General features: G+C 36.3%; 1 protein-coding gene across 1 annotated transcript in view; it reads left to right on the top strand.

Moving 5' to 3' along the window:
* sgsm1a (small G protein signaling modulator 1a) overlaps positions 1-19,318 on the top strand; it is a 54,474-nt gene that overhangs the window by 8,714 nt on the left and 26,442 nt on the right. Inside the window, exons 3-4 of the mRNA XM_073840093.1 lie at positions 8,454-8,462; positions 8,738-8,813. Coding sequence (XP_073696194.1) covers positions 8,454-8,462; positions 8,738-8,813 — 85 coding nt within the window. The remainder of the gene's footprint in view (positions 1-8,453; positions 8,463-8,737; positions 8,814-19,318) is intronic.

The raw sequence follows: 19,318 nt of genomic DNA, 5'->3' as shown, positions 1-19,318 counted from the left end.
CTTGTTTTGTTACTTATTATATTAGTTCAGCTAGTTTTTGCTGTGGATTAGAAGTACTTAAAGTAAGCATTCAGTAATTAATAAACAACAAACTTTTTTTTTTGTTTTGTTTGTTTTTTGCTGATCCGAAAAGTGCACTTATTGCACTTTTATTCAAAATGTTTAACATTTGAAAACCTTATTTTGTTGCTGCTACACAAGCAAGAATTTACTGAATTTATGTTGATCAGATGCACATTGTTCTATTTATAGTGTGAATATTTATTTTTTATTTCAAATATTTGAAAACCTTTTTGTTTTATGCAACAAGAGTGTATATTGCACTAGTATCTAGTAACCCTGTCTTGAAATTTAAATAAATATCAATTTAAACCCTTAAAGTTGCATATTTGTTTTCAGGATGGGATTTCTGCCATTTTCTAACCTCATACTTACCTCAAGTTGCTTTTTGGGAGATACTTAGACTTGCTTGTAGAGAAGTTTGTTACAGCCTCATAAAATCAACAATAATGATAATAGTCATAGTGATATAAAAGCAAATAGAGCTCTGGTATCGGAATATTATCGGTATCGGCAGATATCCAAATTCAGGTATCGGAATCGGATCGGAAGTGAAAAAATGTGGATCGGTGCATCCCTATTTTGAGCCATTATGCTTTAACTCAGTATCTGTCAAACAAACTAAAACCAAAAGCACAATATGGCTTAATCCCTTCATCAAGTTTTTGCTGCGTGTTCCAAACTGAAGCGCACATGTTGTTAAGGTGATCAGCTTGTGATCTGGTGTTTCCGCACCTCAGAACGGCTCAGTTTGCATTAAATGAATGCAGTGAACTCGTTTCTTGCATGTGCTGTGAGTTTAGCGCGCATTTGGGAATGCAACGGCCACCAGTTATGCTTTATTTTTGTTGGCAGATGATTACAGAATTTTACTAGATTTGTAGTGAGACACATTTTTAAAAGCCTGTTTTGAGATTCAAAATAAAAGCTCTATTGTCTCTCTGTTAAAATAAAAGCTTAAATATGCAGTATGAATTGCTGACAGCTAGCGGTTTAAAACGGGTAAGGTCCAGTCCAAATTCAAAATATCTCTTTCAAATGTAGAAATTAGGAAAGAAGTATTGTAATTTCTACTCCAGTGTAAAGCAAAAATAATATAACCATATATATCTTTAATTATTAAAGACAAATTTTAAGGGATAAAATTAGTGATCGCAGGCGGACTTTAATATTAAATAACACCAAAGGATAGTCATGTGGATTTGTTGTCCATTGTGGGCTTTTGACAGCTCTGAAGTACGATTGGGGCTGTAATTGCTTTCATTGTGTGAATTTGCTTATTTTTTCTGAGTAGTGTAATAATCCACTCAACCTCTTAGCCTTTTAATTCGTACGTTCGCTCTCTCAGCGCGATGAAGCATGCTAATACGCTGCAATCATTTTTGTGCTGGTGGCATGAGTTGTGGCAGATGGCATTCCCCTTCACAGCCGGAATTGTTCATCGGTTCTGCTAAGAGTTTAAGCAACAGTTCAATGTGGTGCCAACACATTTGGGAAGTAACTTGGCAACCCAAGCTGTGAGACTTTCCATGCCATCTCCATGGAAACCTTTGTCATGCCGCTGAGACATCAGGGACAGCCGAGCTCCAAATAGACCCCTACAGTCGCTCTCTCTCTCTCTCATACACACATTTACACACGCACAGAGCTTGATAGAGTCTCTACCTATCAATGCACACTACAGTCTAAATGAGACTGATCAATACGAGTTTAGACACCATTAGTATACATTCATTGATAGATTTATTTGCTCTTGTCGCATCAGTGATCTTTAATTCAGACCAGGCAATGCACTCTCACCCGTGATAAATGTTGTTGTTGTTTTGTTTGTTTTCATGTGGCATTTCTTTATATTCTTAAACTATTAGGTGCATCCCAATCTGTCTACTTATATGGTATTCAATGCCCCTTTTTGTGTAAAGACTGTGATTAGTGTGTTCACACTAATGTTGGAACTGTTATGGAAGCTGTCATACTGATAATGGATGACAAAGCTTTATGTAATTCGTACACTAGACTGAACAAGTGCATAGGGCATCATTTGGGACACAATAACACTCCAAATTTATAATTACACTACTGTTTCATTTTTAAAAAATAAATGAATACTTTCATTCAGTATGGATGCAATAAAGTGATCAAAAATCACAGTAAAGACGTTATTAATGCTATAGATTTCCATTCAATGCTGTTCTTTTAAATGTATCATTGTTTACACAAAACTATTAAGCAGCACAGCTATGTTTAACTTAAAGGAGACTTATCATGAAAATCTGACTGTTTTCATGTTTAAGTGCTACATTCCGGTTCGTGGTGCATCTACCAACCCAGAAAACATGAAAAAGGACTTTGTTTTGTTAAACCTTTCTCTTCAAGCATGTGAAAAAACGAGGCACTTCGATTTCGCTCTCCTCGTAATATAGGAATGGGATCTTATTATAATATTGTCACCCCATAATCTGCACGTTTCCACCCTCGTTGCCGCCATTTTGTTTTCGCAAGCGACAGCTGTGTACCAGGCCTAACGCCGTGACAGAAGTTCTAACAAAGCATGCTAACTTTATTATCGTTGACGACACAGATGAGCTCAGAGCTATTTAAGTTCCAGCCCCAGAGGAGACAAGATAGCAGTGAATTTATTGATTTATTTACTGTATATTACGCTGCTGCCACACAGATCTTATATAAACATGCAATTTCTTGTCCAGCTGTTTACCTTTGCAAACATAACCAACTGTTTTTGTAACTAATGTGAGTTTTTAACATAAACTTGTGTGTATTTGACAGTTTAAGCGCAATAAGAAATAAAAGAGAACTGTAGATATAAATTAGGGGTGGGCCGTTATCGGCGTTAACGTGCTGCGTTAACGTGAGACTCTTATCAGGCGATAAAAAAAATATCGTCGTTAATCTATTCTCAAAGTTGGGTTGGGAGCTGGGTCTAAACTAGGTGAGCTATGATGACTTTCACCTTGATATTTTAGCGCGGATGACGTATACCTAGTCAAATTGCACTGTAGGGGGCGAGAAAGAGTCTTCAACTTCTGTGAAATTACCACATCAAATCAGACGTGCAAACATGGATGCAGTTATGAAGCCGCTTCAGGGCAGGTGCGTGCGTTGCTAGACCCTTTTTACTGGGGCACGTGCCCCAGTGAAAATCTGCTGTGCCCCAGTAAAATCTCAAGTTTGAGTTATAATTTACTTTGATAATCCCGAAATAAAACTATATGCAACAACTGAATTGATGCTTCTAAAAGCAACGCAGTTTAATGGAAGACTATGCACGCAGAAATCCATGCACGTGCACGTCTGTGTATTTAACGGCAACGCGCACGTCGTGCCGCCTTTTGCGCAGAAGTACTTGGTTACACAAGTTTGTATACGTAATTATGTTGTAAATGCAATTGTCAAGCAGTTTGTGTTGCATTTTGGAAACAGGAGATGAGCGCCTGATCTAATGTGCCACCTGGCCCGTCCTCGAAGACTTACTTTTAGTCATTATTTGGGTAGCACACATATTCTGAAAATGCCTTCAGCAGAATTCAAATTAGCCATTTTAATCTAGATTAAAAAAATGAATCTATGCCCACCCCTAATATAAATATAAGCTAATTAAAAAAACACACAATTCTGATATTATTATTTGGTGCATCCCTAATCTCTGGACATGGATAATTTCTTTGATAGAGATAACTGTCCCTGTCGAACTTAAAAGGAGACCTATTATGCGTGCATATGCAAATGCAATGAGCTGCTGCTCCTCGCCTCCTTTTCCAGAATAGGGCTGTGCCTTTACAGCTCGTATCTCAGATATTCTGCAAAAAAAAAAAACATCGGTTTGGTTTTGATTATCATGTCTATCGCACTGAAATCATACATTTTAAACCATATTAGTTTAAACTTCTGATATACGATTTTCTGAGCACACACATCTGAAGCACATGCACAGAAAGCATCTGTCACATGGCATGTGAGTACTAAACTAAATTCTCTTTCATGTCTTATTGTGTCTAAACTGTCAAATACACACACAAGTTAAAAACACACAGGAGTTACCAAAACAGTCGGTTATGTCTATGAAGGTAAACAGCTGTGTGGCAGCAGCGTAATATACAGTAAATAAATCAATAAATCCACTGCTCTCTTGTCTCCTCTGAGACTGGGACTCTAAATGGCGTTCTGTGAAGTCAATTTAAAGTGCAATTTAATGCTTTTGTGACTCAGACACACTATTTTTAATTAATTCCATTTGATGCCTGATCCATTTAAAAAGGTCAGTATCAGTGCCAGTATCATTTTAGTTATTAGATTAGTGCATCTCTACAATAGAGAGCGCTTTACTGAGTCAGCCAAAGTAAGACCTTTCATGAACTTATAACCTTCTGAAAGATGCACTTGAGAGTTCATCAGCAAGGCTACCTGGAATGCTGTCCTTCAGCTCAACTCATCAGTTCATGGATTTTTTTTCTCATTCCCGTGCATGCAGATTCTGGCTGTATTGATTGAATATGCATGAGATGTGACCATCTTCCACCTCTATCAAGCTGCACAATTTGCAGTATCATTCAGGTCCATAGCACTTAGAACTAATGATGATAGCAACTAAAATATGTCTCTTAGATTGTCTTTCAGGTGTCACTTTTCATTATTTCCAAGTGTCTTACAAAGGACAGTTCAAAGCCAGCCTTTACAAACTATTCAGTAGGTCTAAATAGTGTACTTTGGTGGTGTCATCATGTTCTAGGCATGACAAAGCTTGTCTCTGTTGCTGAGGATAACAGACTTTAGTTTTATCGTGGTGCTTCTGATCTGTACCTTTGTGAATCATACCATTGTGTTCCAGTGAGTGTGATTCATCATTTGGTCTCTGAGCGCACAAGTTTCCTTTGCGTTCTCCTTTCTCTGTCTCTCTGGAGGTTTGGATAGGTGTGATTCTATAGTAGGAAGGAGGAGATAAGTTATTTATAGTGTTCAGGTGAGTCATACGTGGTGTTTAAACTCTTGAGGTTAAGTTGATTAGAACAGAGTTGTGTTGCTATGTTAGATATATGAATAAGATAGTGAGAAGAAATCAATACACTGAATTAGATCTTACCATCTGTGGATGCACAGTCATTTTTAATAATTAAACACTTAATCTCAAACCTCCTGTCAAACCATGAGAGTCATGTTGACTATTTTGATTAAGCAGGTAGTTCGAAATGTATGTTTGGTTGTAGGTTTGATTTGGGATTTTTAAATGCCATATTCTCAGAAGAAAAAGCCAGAAAGGCTGGTTTTGCTCTAAAGATCTTGTGTTGTCCTGCTGCATTAGTTATGGAGAAATGGAAGAGAAGGTCAGGGAGTAAATATCCGAATCAGAGTACATCCACTGTCTTATGCTAAAGCAGAAGGCTATGAGCACAGTAATTGGCTTTTCACATTTAAGGTGAACCCAGGGTCATTTTAACACGGTTCATGATTTAGCTTACAATAGTAATTGATTCTGGGTCACCAGGTTTTAAGATTTCAATTGCAAGTTATAAAGTCAGAATTGTGTGATATAATCTCACAATTGTGATAAATAAAGTCAGAATTGTGATATTAAAAAACACAGTTCTGACCTTTTACTTGAAATTGCCAGTTTTTATCTCACAATTCAGAAATTGTGTAATTTAAACGTGCAATTGTGTTTAGTCCAATTTTGAGGGGAAAAAAGACTGATGTGTTCTCAGATTTGCGAGTTTACATCTCTCAATTCTGATTTAATAATCCGCAATTGCGTGTTATAAACTTGCTTTTTTCAGAAAAAAAGTCAGGATTAGGAGTTTATATCTCACAAATCTGACTTCATTTCTTTGAATTTATTTATCAGAATTGTGAGTTTTGTGCAATTTTGACTTTATAACTGCAAGTTTATATCACACAATTTTGAGGAAAACATCAGAAATGCGAGTTTATGTCTCACATTTTTGACTTTATAACTTGCAATTGTTAGTTTATATCTCACAATTCTGAGAAAAAAGGTGGAATTGTGAGTTTGTATCATGCAATTATTATTAATAATTGTCATTTATTCCTGCGATGGCAAAGCTGAATTTTCAGAAGCATATGTCATATAGCGCATATATATAAATAAAGAACCTTTATTATTATTTTCAATGCTTAGTTGTGCTGCTGATATTTTTTGTGGAAATCTTGATACATTTTTTCATAATTTTTTAATGAATAGAAAGTGCAAAAGAACAGCATTTATTACAACAATATAACAATATTTGTAAAATTGTTTGTAAAATTATAAATGTCTTTACATTTGAATGATTTGATGGGTCCTAAAATAATTATATTGACCCCAAACTTTAGTGTGTATAATATACCTCTAAAACAAATGATACTTACAAGGGTAGTTCACCCAAAAATGAAAATTTGATGTTTATCTGCTTACCCTCAGGGCATCCAAGATGTAGATGACTTTGTTTCTTCAGTAGAACACAAACAAAGATTTTTAACCCAAACCGTTGCAGTCTGTCAGTCATATAATGGCAGTCAATGGGATCCACAGCTTTGAGAGTCAAAAAAACATGCACAGACAAAACCAAATTAAACCTTGTGGCTCGTGACAATACACTGATGTGTTAAGAAACAAAACGATCAGTCTGTGCAGAAAACTGAACGGTATTTGTATCATCTTTTACCTCTGATCCACCGCAAAGTTCAACTGTCCTGAGCACGTTCACAACAGCCGGTGCATGACACGTCAATGTGCTCTGGCATAGTAGTCAGTAAAAAGTCAACACTCCTGGATAAGTTCGCGAAAGGAAACGTAATCTATTAGTTTATAATCGGTTGCAAGAATCAGGATAAGCACAAGTAATTACCATTTTGAGTAGCCACTATGTACTGTGTAAACAATGATTCGCTCGTGCATCTACTGTGCCATTATATGACTGACAGACTCCATTAAAAATTTTTGTTTGTGTTCTACTGAAGAAACAAAGTCATCTACATCTTGGATGCCCTGTGGGTAAGTAGATAAACATCAAATTTTAATTTTTGGGTGAACTATCCCTTTAAATGAAATGTACAAAAAAGGTCTTCTCAGAAAGGTCATCCTTTGAGCAATACATTTTTCCTTTGGGCTTGGGCTTGTCTATATGTGACCCTGGACCACAAAACCAGTCATAAGGTTAAATTTTACAAAACTGAGATGTATACATCATATGAAAGCTCAATAAATAAGCTTCCTATTGATATATGATTTGTTAGGATAGGACAATATTTGGCCGAGATACATCTATTTGAATATCTGGAATCTGAGGGTGCAAAAAAAATCAAAATACTTGGAAAATCACCTTTAAAGTTCTCCAAATTAAGTTCTTAACAATGCATTTTACTAATCAAAAATTACATTTTGATATATTTATAGTAGGAATTTTACAAAAAATCTTCATGGAACATGATCTTTACTTAATTTCCTAATGATTTTTGGCATAAAAGAAAAATCAATAATTTTGACCCATACCATGTATTTTTGGCTATTGCTACAAATATACCCCAGCGACTTAAGACTGGTTTTGTGGTCCAGGGTCACATATGTGGAAATGTCACCATGTTAATGCACTCTGGTTGTATGAAGAAAACGAAAAAATTAAAAAAAAAGGGTAGAAAAAGAAAGGAGCCTTTGTTGTCACTGTTTGACTTTTCTGTTTTGATCTTTTTGATGAAAATTGCGTGGCAGTTTCTGCAACTGTGAGACGTCCATTAATATTTAATAAGGAAAGATTTGAGGTGAAACAGGCGGGTGCTGAACCCATTTCCAAAAGATTAAGACACTGCTTAACCCAGGGTTACTTTCACATTACTCCTGTCCTCATGTTCTTGTCATGTCCAGTGTATCAACAGAGGAAACATGCTTAGCAGGAAATTTTCATTAGCCACTTCCTCAAGCCAATCAGAAGGCTAATTTCTTTCAGCCAGACGCTTCCATGCTGGAGACACTGGAGATTGTTAAAAAAGCTTTTATGCAAGTGAAGGGTATGAGAGTTTTTTATCTCTTGTTGAAACTAGGGCAATATTATATTTTGAATGCGCACAGTTGTATTTTACCTTCACCTGAAGTTACAAAATCAATCTTGATTATCTGTTGAATGTGTATTTCTTTGTATATATATGTGTGTGTGTGTGTGTGTGTGTGTGTGTGTGTGTGTGTGTGTGTGTGTGTGTGTGTGTGTGTGTGTGTGTGTGTGTGTGTGTGTGTGTGTGTGCAGTGCAGTCTAGTCAAGACATTATCACGCTGCCATTTTATTTGAATGATTCCTACCATAGAACCATCATCCACAGTCACGATGAGGACGTGCTTTATACGTAAATTACGCGTGCCAACTCTCAATTTCTCCTTTTCCTCTTAATAGTCAGGGGAGGTGAGTCACGGTCTGCATTCTTCCTACTCACCTCGTATACACTCGCTCCTTCCTGGTATTTATTGCAGTTTTTTTGCAGTTTGATGGCGCTAAATGACAGTACTTGTGAGAGAGAATATAGTCATAAAACCTGCATCATTTAACAGATTCACCAATCATGGGAATATCACATCACACAATGCGTAAAATAAGCTGTAGAACAGTGTTTTGCTTTAAATTATCATGCTGTATCTATTCAGCCAACTCAGCCTCTGTTGTGTCTCCATGTCTAACAGGTCAAGCAGATCATGGAGGAAGCAGTCACAAGGAAGTTTGTTCATGAAGACAGCAGCCATATTGTTTCATTCTGTGGTAAGTCTTTGAACATAAAAATTATTAGCTGAAATGTGTTGGTAGAAAGATTTTACATTTGCTATTAACCCCAAGTACATATTCATGCTCTAATGGTGTATTCATGTTCTAATGGTGTATGCACACCGAAAGCAAATTTATTTATGTGAGTAGGTTACATGCGAACAGACATGTAGTGTCGCCTCAATCACGTCTCCTATGCAAGTTGAAAAATTTCAACTCGAATGGAAAAATTGTGTGAGGCATTGTCGTGCAGACCATACAGCGAGAGCTTATTGACACATCCAGTTTGACATGTCCGGTTGTACCAGAAAATGGAGGAGACTCTGAAATAACATGGAATTTTAAAAGGTCTATTCCAGACATTGAAAGTCAGTGAATTTTTGTTCAAGTCATGGAATATAAGGGATTTTTGTTTGTCACTTAAAATTTTAGTTTCCATTCATCAAAATAAAATTTTTTCTATTCCGTATTTTTTTTTTTATCACGTTGTTTCATTTTGCCTATTGTTATGGTTAGGCTATTTTTCAGTGCCATTTTATTCCCTTCCCACTTGTCCCAACAGGCAATCACTTAAAGGGTTAGTTCACCCAAAAATGAAAATTCTGTCATTAATTACTCATCTTCGGAACACAATTTAAGATATTTTTGAAAAATATTAAAGTGCATTTATCGGTTAAAAGCAAAAAAAAAAAAAAGAAAGAATAAAAAATAGTTTTGTACTAAAACTAAGCTTGCAAATTGATGGATCCGTTTATTATAGGTCGTGGAAATTCAGCTTTTTATTCAGTGAAAGTCAGGGAATTTGACATTTGGCTTAGAGTGGGAACCCTGAAGAGCATTACGCGATGATTTTGTTCGCATAAGTGACACTAAAAACATCCCACGAGTAATCTCAAAAGTACCGGCTTTGTTACCAGTCGGGTTAGATTGGCTCCAAAGATCATTGCTTCACGCTCTTCCTTTAGCACTTACATAGATTACACTTTTATACGTGAGCGTTTGAAAGTCGCGTCTATCCGTTGAGCACATTAACACAATGACCAAAGGTGTTTAAGAATCTCTTAAAAGAATCTTATCTCATAAAATGCTTTTTTCATTTTACAAACAGCTCCACCTACATTCCAAAATAAAAGTCTCTCATGCTCACCAAGGCTGCATTTATTTGATCTAAAATGCTGTAAATAATATTTAAATATGATAAAAACAACTATTCTAATTTATTTTAAAAGTCTCTCTATGTGTTCTCAATTTAAAAGATTAGTTCACTTCCCTAAAAATGTCAAAAATGTAATCACCCCCATGTCATCCAAGATGTTCATGTATTTCTTTCTATAGGAAAAAAGAAATTAAGGTTTTCGAGGAAAACATTTCAGGATTTTTCTCCATATAGTGGATTTCAATGGTGGCCAATGGGTTGAAGGTCCAAATTGCAGTTTCAATGCAGCTTCAAAGGGCTCCACACGATCCCAGCCTAGGAATAAGGGTCTTATCCAGCAATTATTTTAGAAAATGACTGTTCGTTTTGCTAGATAAGATCCTTATTCCTCAGCTGGGATTGTGTAGAGCCCTTTGAAGCTGCATAACAACCGCAGTTTGGACCGTTGATCTCCATTGAAGTCCACTATATGGAGAAAAATCATGGATCGTTTTTCTCAAAAACCTTCATTTCTTTTCAACTGAAAAAGGAAAGACTTGAACATCTTGGATCACATGGGGGTGAGTAAATGATCAGGAATTTTTAATTCTGGAAGTGAACTAATCCCTAAATCTTATGTATTAAATAATTTCAAGGAGAAGCAATTGAGATTTTAAAGAGATCTCATGTTTCTTTTTCATGGAAGACTCTGGGGATCAGCTGTGTTTCAGTATCTGCCAAATGTTGGGCAGCATGATGGTTTGGCTGGTTCCCAGGTAGACCGAATGCTCAGCATTTAACAGGGCTTGGAAAGCGCCAAAGCATATTAATGTCAAAAAGGAGAAGTGTCATGTTTATTGAGTCTAGATTAACATTTAGTGATAATTTCAACGTATATGGACCAGTAAGTGAATGTGTAATTGATCATGTCGCAGTAAGTGATGCCTGCTGTTTGTCAGCAGAAAATCTGTCCGCATAATAACGTTATCACTCTTCCACACACAGACGTGCATCTTCTCTGTGGCTGTGCAAATTCACATCAAGGTACCATGACATGATGTTTAATGTTCTAGCGGAGCGTAAACAGAATAAACCAGTAGTAATTAATAATTCAGTTTCTGCCAGGTCATATTCAGCCTGATAGGTGAAGGCTTTATAGCCCTGTTCAGCTTTTCTTATTGTTTATTCACATTTACATTTTACATTTTCTAAACAGCTTTTATTACTCCAGGATGCTGGCAACCATACCACCTTCCCTAGAATTTAATCAGCACGGCTCAGTGAGGGGTCAAACGCTGCTGGCAGGTTTGCAATGTGTGTAAATTAGACTCTGCATCCAAGCGATTATTGTTCTCAGAAGAGTTTCGCCGGGGCAAAACAAAATCAACACAACGCTGCAATTCAAGCTCACAGAAACAACAAGTGGAGCTCCTTTCTTTAGCCATGCTGTGGTTTCTGAATAACACCAATCAAAGTAACTTGAAAAATGGCTTTTGATTAATGGCCTTGTTAACTCATTTTATTATGTTCCTGCAGTGGCAGTAGCATTCAGTAGATGATTATAGGGCCCGTGTGCATTGCTGGTTTCTGGTTTCAGCCGGTTGTTTACTCTCCTGTAATTCACTGAGTTCTGATTCATCGTGACTCTCCTCTGCCCTGATCTGTCTCTATCTCAAGTCCTCTCAACTGTCTCCTGCCACATCACTGAACCTCTGCTGGCTGAAATACAAGAGGTCGTAGAAGAGGCAACTATAGGAAAAATCCCAAATGGCATCTTTTTAATATTTCAACATCAGTCAGATTAAATGGATAGTCTTTTGCTGAAGTATCAGATGTTTCTCTGTAAAAAAAGACTCCAGTAGTCCCACATGCATCAACAGTTTCAGAGTCTCAGACTACACCAAGAGCAGCGTTATTTAAATGCCACTTAAATTATATACTATCATAGTTTGTATTTTTTTAACTAGATATTTTCTGTTTTCATTTAAAAGTGTTTTTCATAAATTACTCAAATTCAAAAACCAATCTTCCTGTATGTCAACGGTTGTCTCATTTGTGTCTTCTAAGGAATCTGAGATAAACTTGATACTTAAAGAATTAGTTCACTTCCAGTATAAAATTTACTAATAATTTACTCACCCTCATGTCATTCAAGATGTTTTTGTCTTTCTTACTTTAGTCGAAAATTAAGGTTTTTGAGGAAAACATTCAAGGGTTTTTCTCCATACAGTGCCTTGCAAAAGTATGCATACCCCCTTTTTTCACGTTTTGTTATGTTGTTGCCTTTTATGTTAAACTGCTTTAAATTATTATTTTTTTCACATCAATCTACACACCATACACCATGATGAATTGTCACACCTTTCATAAATTTATTAAAAATAAACTGAAATAAGTACATTGCATAAGTATTCATACCCTTAACTCAGTACTTAGCTGAAGCACCTTTACAGTATGATGCAGCAAGCTTTGCACATATGCATTTGGCAATTATCTGCCAATTATCGCCTCACTTCTTCACCTCTCAAGCACTGTTAAATTGGATGGGGGCAGACACACATTTTCAGGTTTCTCCAGAAATGTTTGATTGGGTTCAAGCCTAGGCTCTGGCTGGGCCACTCAGAGACATTCACAGAGTTGTCTATAAGCCACTCTTGTTGTGTGCTTAGGATCATTGTCCTGTTGGAAGGTGAACCTTCTCCCCAGTCTGAGATTCTGAATGCTCTGGACTGGGTTCGAGGCTATCTCAAAATTTTGGTGCATTGACGAGTCCTTGCCGCTGAAAAAACAGCCCCACAGCATGAGGCTGCTACCCACACTTTACTTTTGGGATGGTACTCTGCAGATGATGAGCAGTGTCTGCTTTCCTTCAAACATGATGCTTGGAATTAAGGTTGATCAGACTAGAGAATCTTGTTTCTCACAGTCTGAGGGTCCCTTAGTTGCTTTTTTGCTAATTCCAAGTGTGTTTTCTTGTGTCTTCACTGAGGAGAAGATTACGTTTCAGAAAGACCAGAATGGTGGAGTGTTACAGTGATGTTTGTCCTTCTATAGATTTCTCCTATCTCCACAAATGGTCATGGAGCTCAACTAGAGTGACCATCAGATTTTTTTTCACCATTCTAATCAAAGCCCTTCAAAGGCCAGCTCAAGGAAGAGTCCTGGTTGTTTCAAACTTCTTCCTTTAAGGGTAACAGAGACTACATGCTTCTGTGAATCTTCAATGAGCAGATTTTTTTCTGAACTCTTCCCCAGATGTGTGGCTTGATGCAATCCTGTCTCTGGGCTCTACAGGCAGTTTTTTTTTTTTTACCTCAGGGCTTGGTTTTTGCTCTGATGTGCATTTTCAGCTGTTAGACCTTATATTAAGATGTGTGTGCCTTTCCAGATCATACCCATTCAAATTAATTTGCCACAGGTTAACTTCACTCGAGGTGTAGTAACATCTACAAGAAATATGAATGCTCCTAAGCTACATTTCAACTGTCCCAGATAAGAGTATGAATACTTATGCAATGAAATCATTTAAGTTTTTTATTTTTAATAAATTTGCAAAGATGTTAAAAATCTGTTTTTTCTTTGCTATTATAGTATATGGAGTGTAGACTAATGTGGGGAAAAAAAAAGTAATTTCATAACAAAACAGGAAAAAAATGAAGGGGTATGAATACTTTCGCAAGGAACTGTATAGTGACTTAAATGGGAGCCCAACGGGTTTGTGGTTAAAAAGTAAATACATTTTTATTTTATTTTTTAGAAAATAACAGATCATTTCACTAGATAAGACCTTTATTCCTCAGCTGAGATTGTGTAGAGCCCTTTGAAGCTGTACTGAAACTGCAATTTGGACCTTCAACCCATTGATCTCTATTGAAGTCCACTATATGGAGAAAAACCCTGGAATGTTTTCCTCAAAAATCTTAATTTCTTTTTGACTGAAGAAAGAAAGACATGAACATTTGGATGACATGTGGGTGAGTAAATTATCAGAAAATTTTCATTCTAGAAGTGAACTAATCCTTTAAAGGGATAATTCACCTAAAAATTAATAAATTCTGTTGTTTCTTTACCCTCATGTCGTTTCAAATCGGTATGCACTTTTTTTTCTTCTGTGGATTTCATTTGTGCAGTAAAGTCAGTCAGGGCCTCTGTTTACTCAAAGTCCCCTGAACTAAGAAATAGCAACATTTGAGCATTTTCCTCAGGGCACTTTTCAACAGAATCAAGACAAAAGCAAGGTTACTGGAAGAGAAGGGAAAAAAACGCTTAATCATTGTGCCATAATGGATGAATTAGATTAGGAGTGTATGCTAATACTCTAATAGTATAATATTACTCCTTCTTCTAGTGAGGCACTGGCAGATAATAGAAGATGAATGGAAGGTAGCCAGACTCTGCTGCTGCCCATGGGGGAGTAATTAGCCATCGTGATTATAGCGATGTTTACACACCGCAGATGGAAATGTCAACACTGACATTTCTCGTCATCGCAGATATGGGACACAATTATCAACTGTTCGCAGTTCTGTGGGATTTTAAGACATCTCTTAATTTTGCCTCTAATCTACGTGTGGCTTTAAAAGCATGCCGTTCGTCACTCAGACGCTTTTACGTCATTATGCTGCATTCTAAAGTGCTGGTCAGTGAGAGTGGAGGGGATCATATATATCCAGGTTTCATTTTGTTCGCACTTTGACAGTGTGATTAGAAACCATTAGGGCTGGTGGTATGATTACATTTTTAATGAGCGTTTGAGATCAGGGTCGGGGGTGGCAGCCTGCTCCCTGTGCCATTTCCTGTGACTGAATGAGTCGTGGGGCTTGTTTGTTTCTCTGAGTATTGCTTTGGAAACTTATTTGGCTGAGATATAATTTTCGTCCTCATGCAGTCTGCCTGTCTCTGCATGCTGCCTTTCATTTTACTTTGGGATAAAGCTGCTTTCATTTTCCTTGCATACTGATGTGTGATTTAATTCTCGCAGTGAAATGACTGAATTGAAAATCAGTTGGAATAAAAATCGTTTAGTATCGTTTACTAAATTTAATAATCGTTTCGTAACTTTGCATCCAGGCTATCATGCATCCAGTGTGAGCTTTAGTCAAATGTTTCTGTAAAAGAAACTTGAAGAAAATAAACGTAAAGGAATAGCTCAGCCAAAAATTAAAGGGATAGTTCACCCAAAAATGAAAATTCTGTCATTAAAGGAGGACTTCACTTCCAGACTATCAAATTATGATTTTTGAGGAAAACATCTCAGGATTTCTCTCCATATAGTGGGCTTCTATGGTGCCCGCGAGTTCGAACTTCCAAAATGCAGTTTAAATGCAGCTTCAAAGCAGTGTTGTTTTCGTCAACGATGACGATGACGAAATAATTTCGTTGACGCCACTTTTTTTCATGATGATAACGAGACGATGACGAGATAAAAATGGCTCGTTGATGTCTAAAACATGACGAGACGTGTGTGAGTTTTCGTTGACGAGACGAGAATAGACGAAAATGTTAGTGGGTGGTCCGTCAGACGTTTAAAATGCATGACATTTCCGCTTATTGTGCATGCCAATTAAAACTTAAAAAGTATCTGACGCTATGGCAAGCCGTTTTAGCATTAAATACTCTTTGCTATACTAGTATGGCAAGCCGTTTTAGCATTCCATCCTTTTTTGTCTTTTATGTTCTAAAACATTCCTTCATTATTGTAATTATTGGTGAAAATAGTCGATCCGGAAGCTCACATTGTGTTGAACTATAGATCTGCTATTTTCAGAACTTATAAGTGACACTACCCAACAGCAAAATACTTACTGACCTACATTAATTTGTTAAAAGACTACTTTTTTCCCTTTTTTTTGACTAAAACTAGACTAAAACCTTTTTGACTTTTCGTCGACTAAAACTAGACTAAAACCTTTTTGACTTTTCGTCGACTAAAATTGGACTAAAACTATCACATATAGAAGTGACTAAAATTTGACTAAAACTAAGAAGCATTTTAGTCCAAAAGACTAAGACTAAGACTAAATCTAAGATGGTTGTCAAAAACAACACTGCTTCAAAGGGCTCTAAACGATCCCAGCCAAGAAAAAGGTTCTTATCTAGTGAAACAATTGATTATTTTCTAAAAAAAATTACAATTGATATACATTTTAACCTCAAATGCTGGTCTTGTCTAGCTCTGCGTCAGCTCTGTGTATTTCAGTATAAGACAGTTAGGGTATATCAAAAAACTCCCATCTAATTTTCTTCTCCAACTTCAAAATCATCGCTGTTGTACCTTTTTTTGTAAAGGGCATTTGATCTTCTTTGCACATTTACTTTGTAAACACTGGGCCTGCTTATGCTGCAATGTAGGATGATTTTGAAGTTGGAGGAGAAAATGAGATGTTTTTTGATATACCCTAACCGGAATACACAGAGTTCACACAGAGCTAGACAAGATGAACATTTGAGGTTAAAATGTATATAAATCGTATTTTTTTTTTTAGAAAATAACTGATCGTTTTGCTAGATAAGACCCTTCTTCACTGGCTGGAATCATTTAGAGCCCTTTGAAGCTGCATTTAAACTGCATTTTGGAAGTTCGAACTCTGGGGCACCATTAAAGTCCATTAAATGGAGAGAAATCCTGAAATATTTTCCTTAAAAAAACATAATTTCTTTACGACTGAAGAAAGAAAAGAAGAAAGACATGAACATCTTGAATAACAAGGGGGTATGAAAATTATCTGTAAACTTTTGTTCTGAAAATGAACGTCTCCTTCCATGTCGTTCCAAACCCGTCAGAACTTTGTTCATCTTCGGAACACAAATTAAGATATTTTCGATGACCCTGCAGAGACAGCAATGCAACTGACACATTCAAGGCCAAGAAAGGTAGTAAGGACATCAATAAAATTGTCCATGACAATGACAGATTCAACAAATTTCAGAGAATAACAATGTCAGTTTGTTTCATACCCAAAGTTTTAGTGTTGTCACTTTAATGAAACATTTTGTCCTTTTTGATAAATTTTGGATTCCGTAAACAACTTATGTTAGTGAAAACCATCAGAATGACATGACGGTGAGTAAAAAGAAGATTCTGTTATTGCGAATAAACTAAAGATCCTCTCATTAGTTAGTGTGTCTTTAGAAACATGTGTTGAAGTGTTAGACCTTTTGAACCTATTTGATGGTCCGTGCGTCCACTGCTCATTCATTTCCACCCGCTCATTTTTATCTGTGTTCTCTCTTCGGCATGAATCCATTTAGGCTGGTCAAAGAGAAATGATGAATACGGCATCAGATGAAAGCAGCTGCTGTGTTTGTACGGATGTGCATCTCTCTGAATTGTTAAGAGATTTTAACCTGAGGTTTCGACTGGTTTATCTCTCAGGCATTTCAGTCTGTCACACCAGAGACTAGGATGCGAATAATGGACAAGAGGAGGAGATAAACAAGTAACACTCTGATGCTGGCAGAGAAGGAGATTGTAGAGATTAGAAACACAGCGGAGGAGAAGAGAGGAAGTGCCATAAAGTGCTGGAGTCAGATGAGAAAGACGAAATTTCGAGTGTCACAAAGAACAGCTATAAAAGAGAACAAAAAGTGACACATTGGACAGATGAAAAGACAGAAAAGGACAGAATGAGGAAAGAGGCAGAGAGATAAAACAGCCGATGTTGTTCCAGAGCCCTGCCCAGCTCTCAATGAGCACAAGTGCTCCATCAGTGAGGGTTTCCATGGCTACGCAGGCTTTCCCCCCGACCCCATCCGAGCAGATTCACAAGATTAGTCCTGAGAGAGCTTCAGTATCAGCTCTGCAGGCACTGCCACGTAGTGCAGTGTGTCTCAGTCTGTGCGTCTCTCAGTCCATGTATTTATGATCCATCTCGCTGCCCTTCTCTGTCTGGTTGTTTAAGTTTGATTACATATTTACATATTCAAGTGTTTTCTAGATTTTTAGATGTCTATATGTTAACTGGTCAGACAAACGCAGTCAAATGTATTTGTATAATTACAGCTTTACTGTGTAATTGACACTTCATGTGCAATTTTCATGCATAGCTCACTTAATGAAATAATTGTAAGTTGCAATTTCAAGTCTTTTTGTTTATGTATTTGAAAGTAGATATGTGACCCTGGACCACAAAACCAGTCTTAAGTCGCTGGGGTATATTTGTAGCAACAGCCAAAAATACATTGTATGGGTCAAAATTATCGATTTTTTTTTATGCCAAAAATCATTAGGAAATTAAGTAAAGATCATGTTCCATGAAGATTTTTTTGTCCAATTCCTACTGTAAACCTATCAAAATGTAATTTTTGATTAGTAATATGCATTGTTAAGAACTTAATTTGGACAACTTTAAAGGTGATTTTCTCAGTATTTAGATTTTTTTGCACCCTCAGATTCCAGATTTTCAAATAGATGTATCTCAACCAAATATTGTCCTATCCTAACAAACCATACATCAATTGAAAGCTGATTTATTGAGCTTTCATATGATATATACATCTCAGTTTTGTAAAATTTAACCTTATGACTGGTTTTGTGGTCCAGGGTCACATATATGAAAGAGTTTTAATGTACAGTCAGCTGGTCTTTATCACAAAATAAACCAGTTTGGGGTGCTAAAGGAACCCTCCATTTCATGTCTGTACCTCAGGGATTGTTTTGCAATAATGGCCAGCTGATCCCATTATCCCGTACTAATACTGTAATACAATATGCTTGAATATGCACACTAACATTCAAAAATTAAAATATTTATTTATTGTTTGTTTATGAAAGCAGTCTCTTTTGCTCACCAAAGATGCATTTATTTAGTCAAAAATGCTGTAATATTTTAAAATATTATTAGAATTTTAAATATACACTACCAGTCAAAAGTTTTTGAACAGTAAGATTAATGTCTCTTTTGCTTACCAAGCCTGCATTTATTTGATCCAATGTACAGCAAAAATAATACAATTTTGAAATATTTTGTTTTCTATTTTCTATTTGAATATTTTTAACATGCAATTTATTCCTGTGATCAAAGCAAAATTTCAAAAATTGCAAAAGCAGCATTTCTTCAGTCTTTACTGTCTCATGATCCTTCAGAAATCATGCTAATATGCTGATTTGCTGTTCAAGATGTTAAAAAAATGTTAAATGTTAAAAAAGTTGTACTGCTTAGTATTTTTGTGGAAATGATCAAACATTTTTGGGGGTATTTGGATTTCTCAGAATTCTTTGATCGATAGAAAGTTCAAAAGAACAGCATTTATTTGAAATAGGAATATTTTTGTAATATTATAAATGTCTTCACTGGCACTTTTGGTCAATTTAATGTAGTGATGTAGATTGCTGGAAGAGAACATGAAAGTGTTTATTCCCCCATTT

The sequence above is a fragment of the Garra rufa genome, chromosome 5 (genome assembly GCF_049309525.1).
Source record: "Garra rufa chromosome 5, GarRuf1.0, whole genome shotgun sequence".
NCBI lineage: Eukaryota > Metazoa > Chordata > Actinopteri > Cypriniformes > Cyprinidae > Garra > Garra rufa.
The sequence above is the reverse complement of the archived record's forward strand: the minus strand, read 5'-3'. Positions and strand labels throughout refer to the sequence as shown.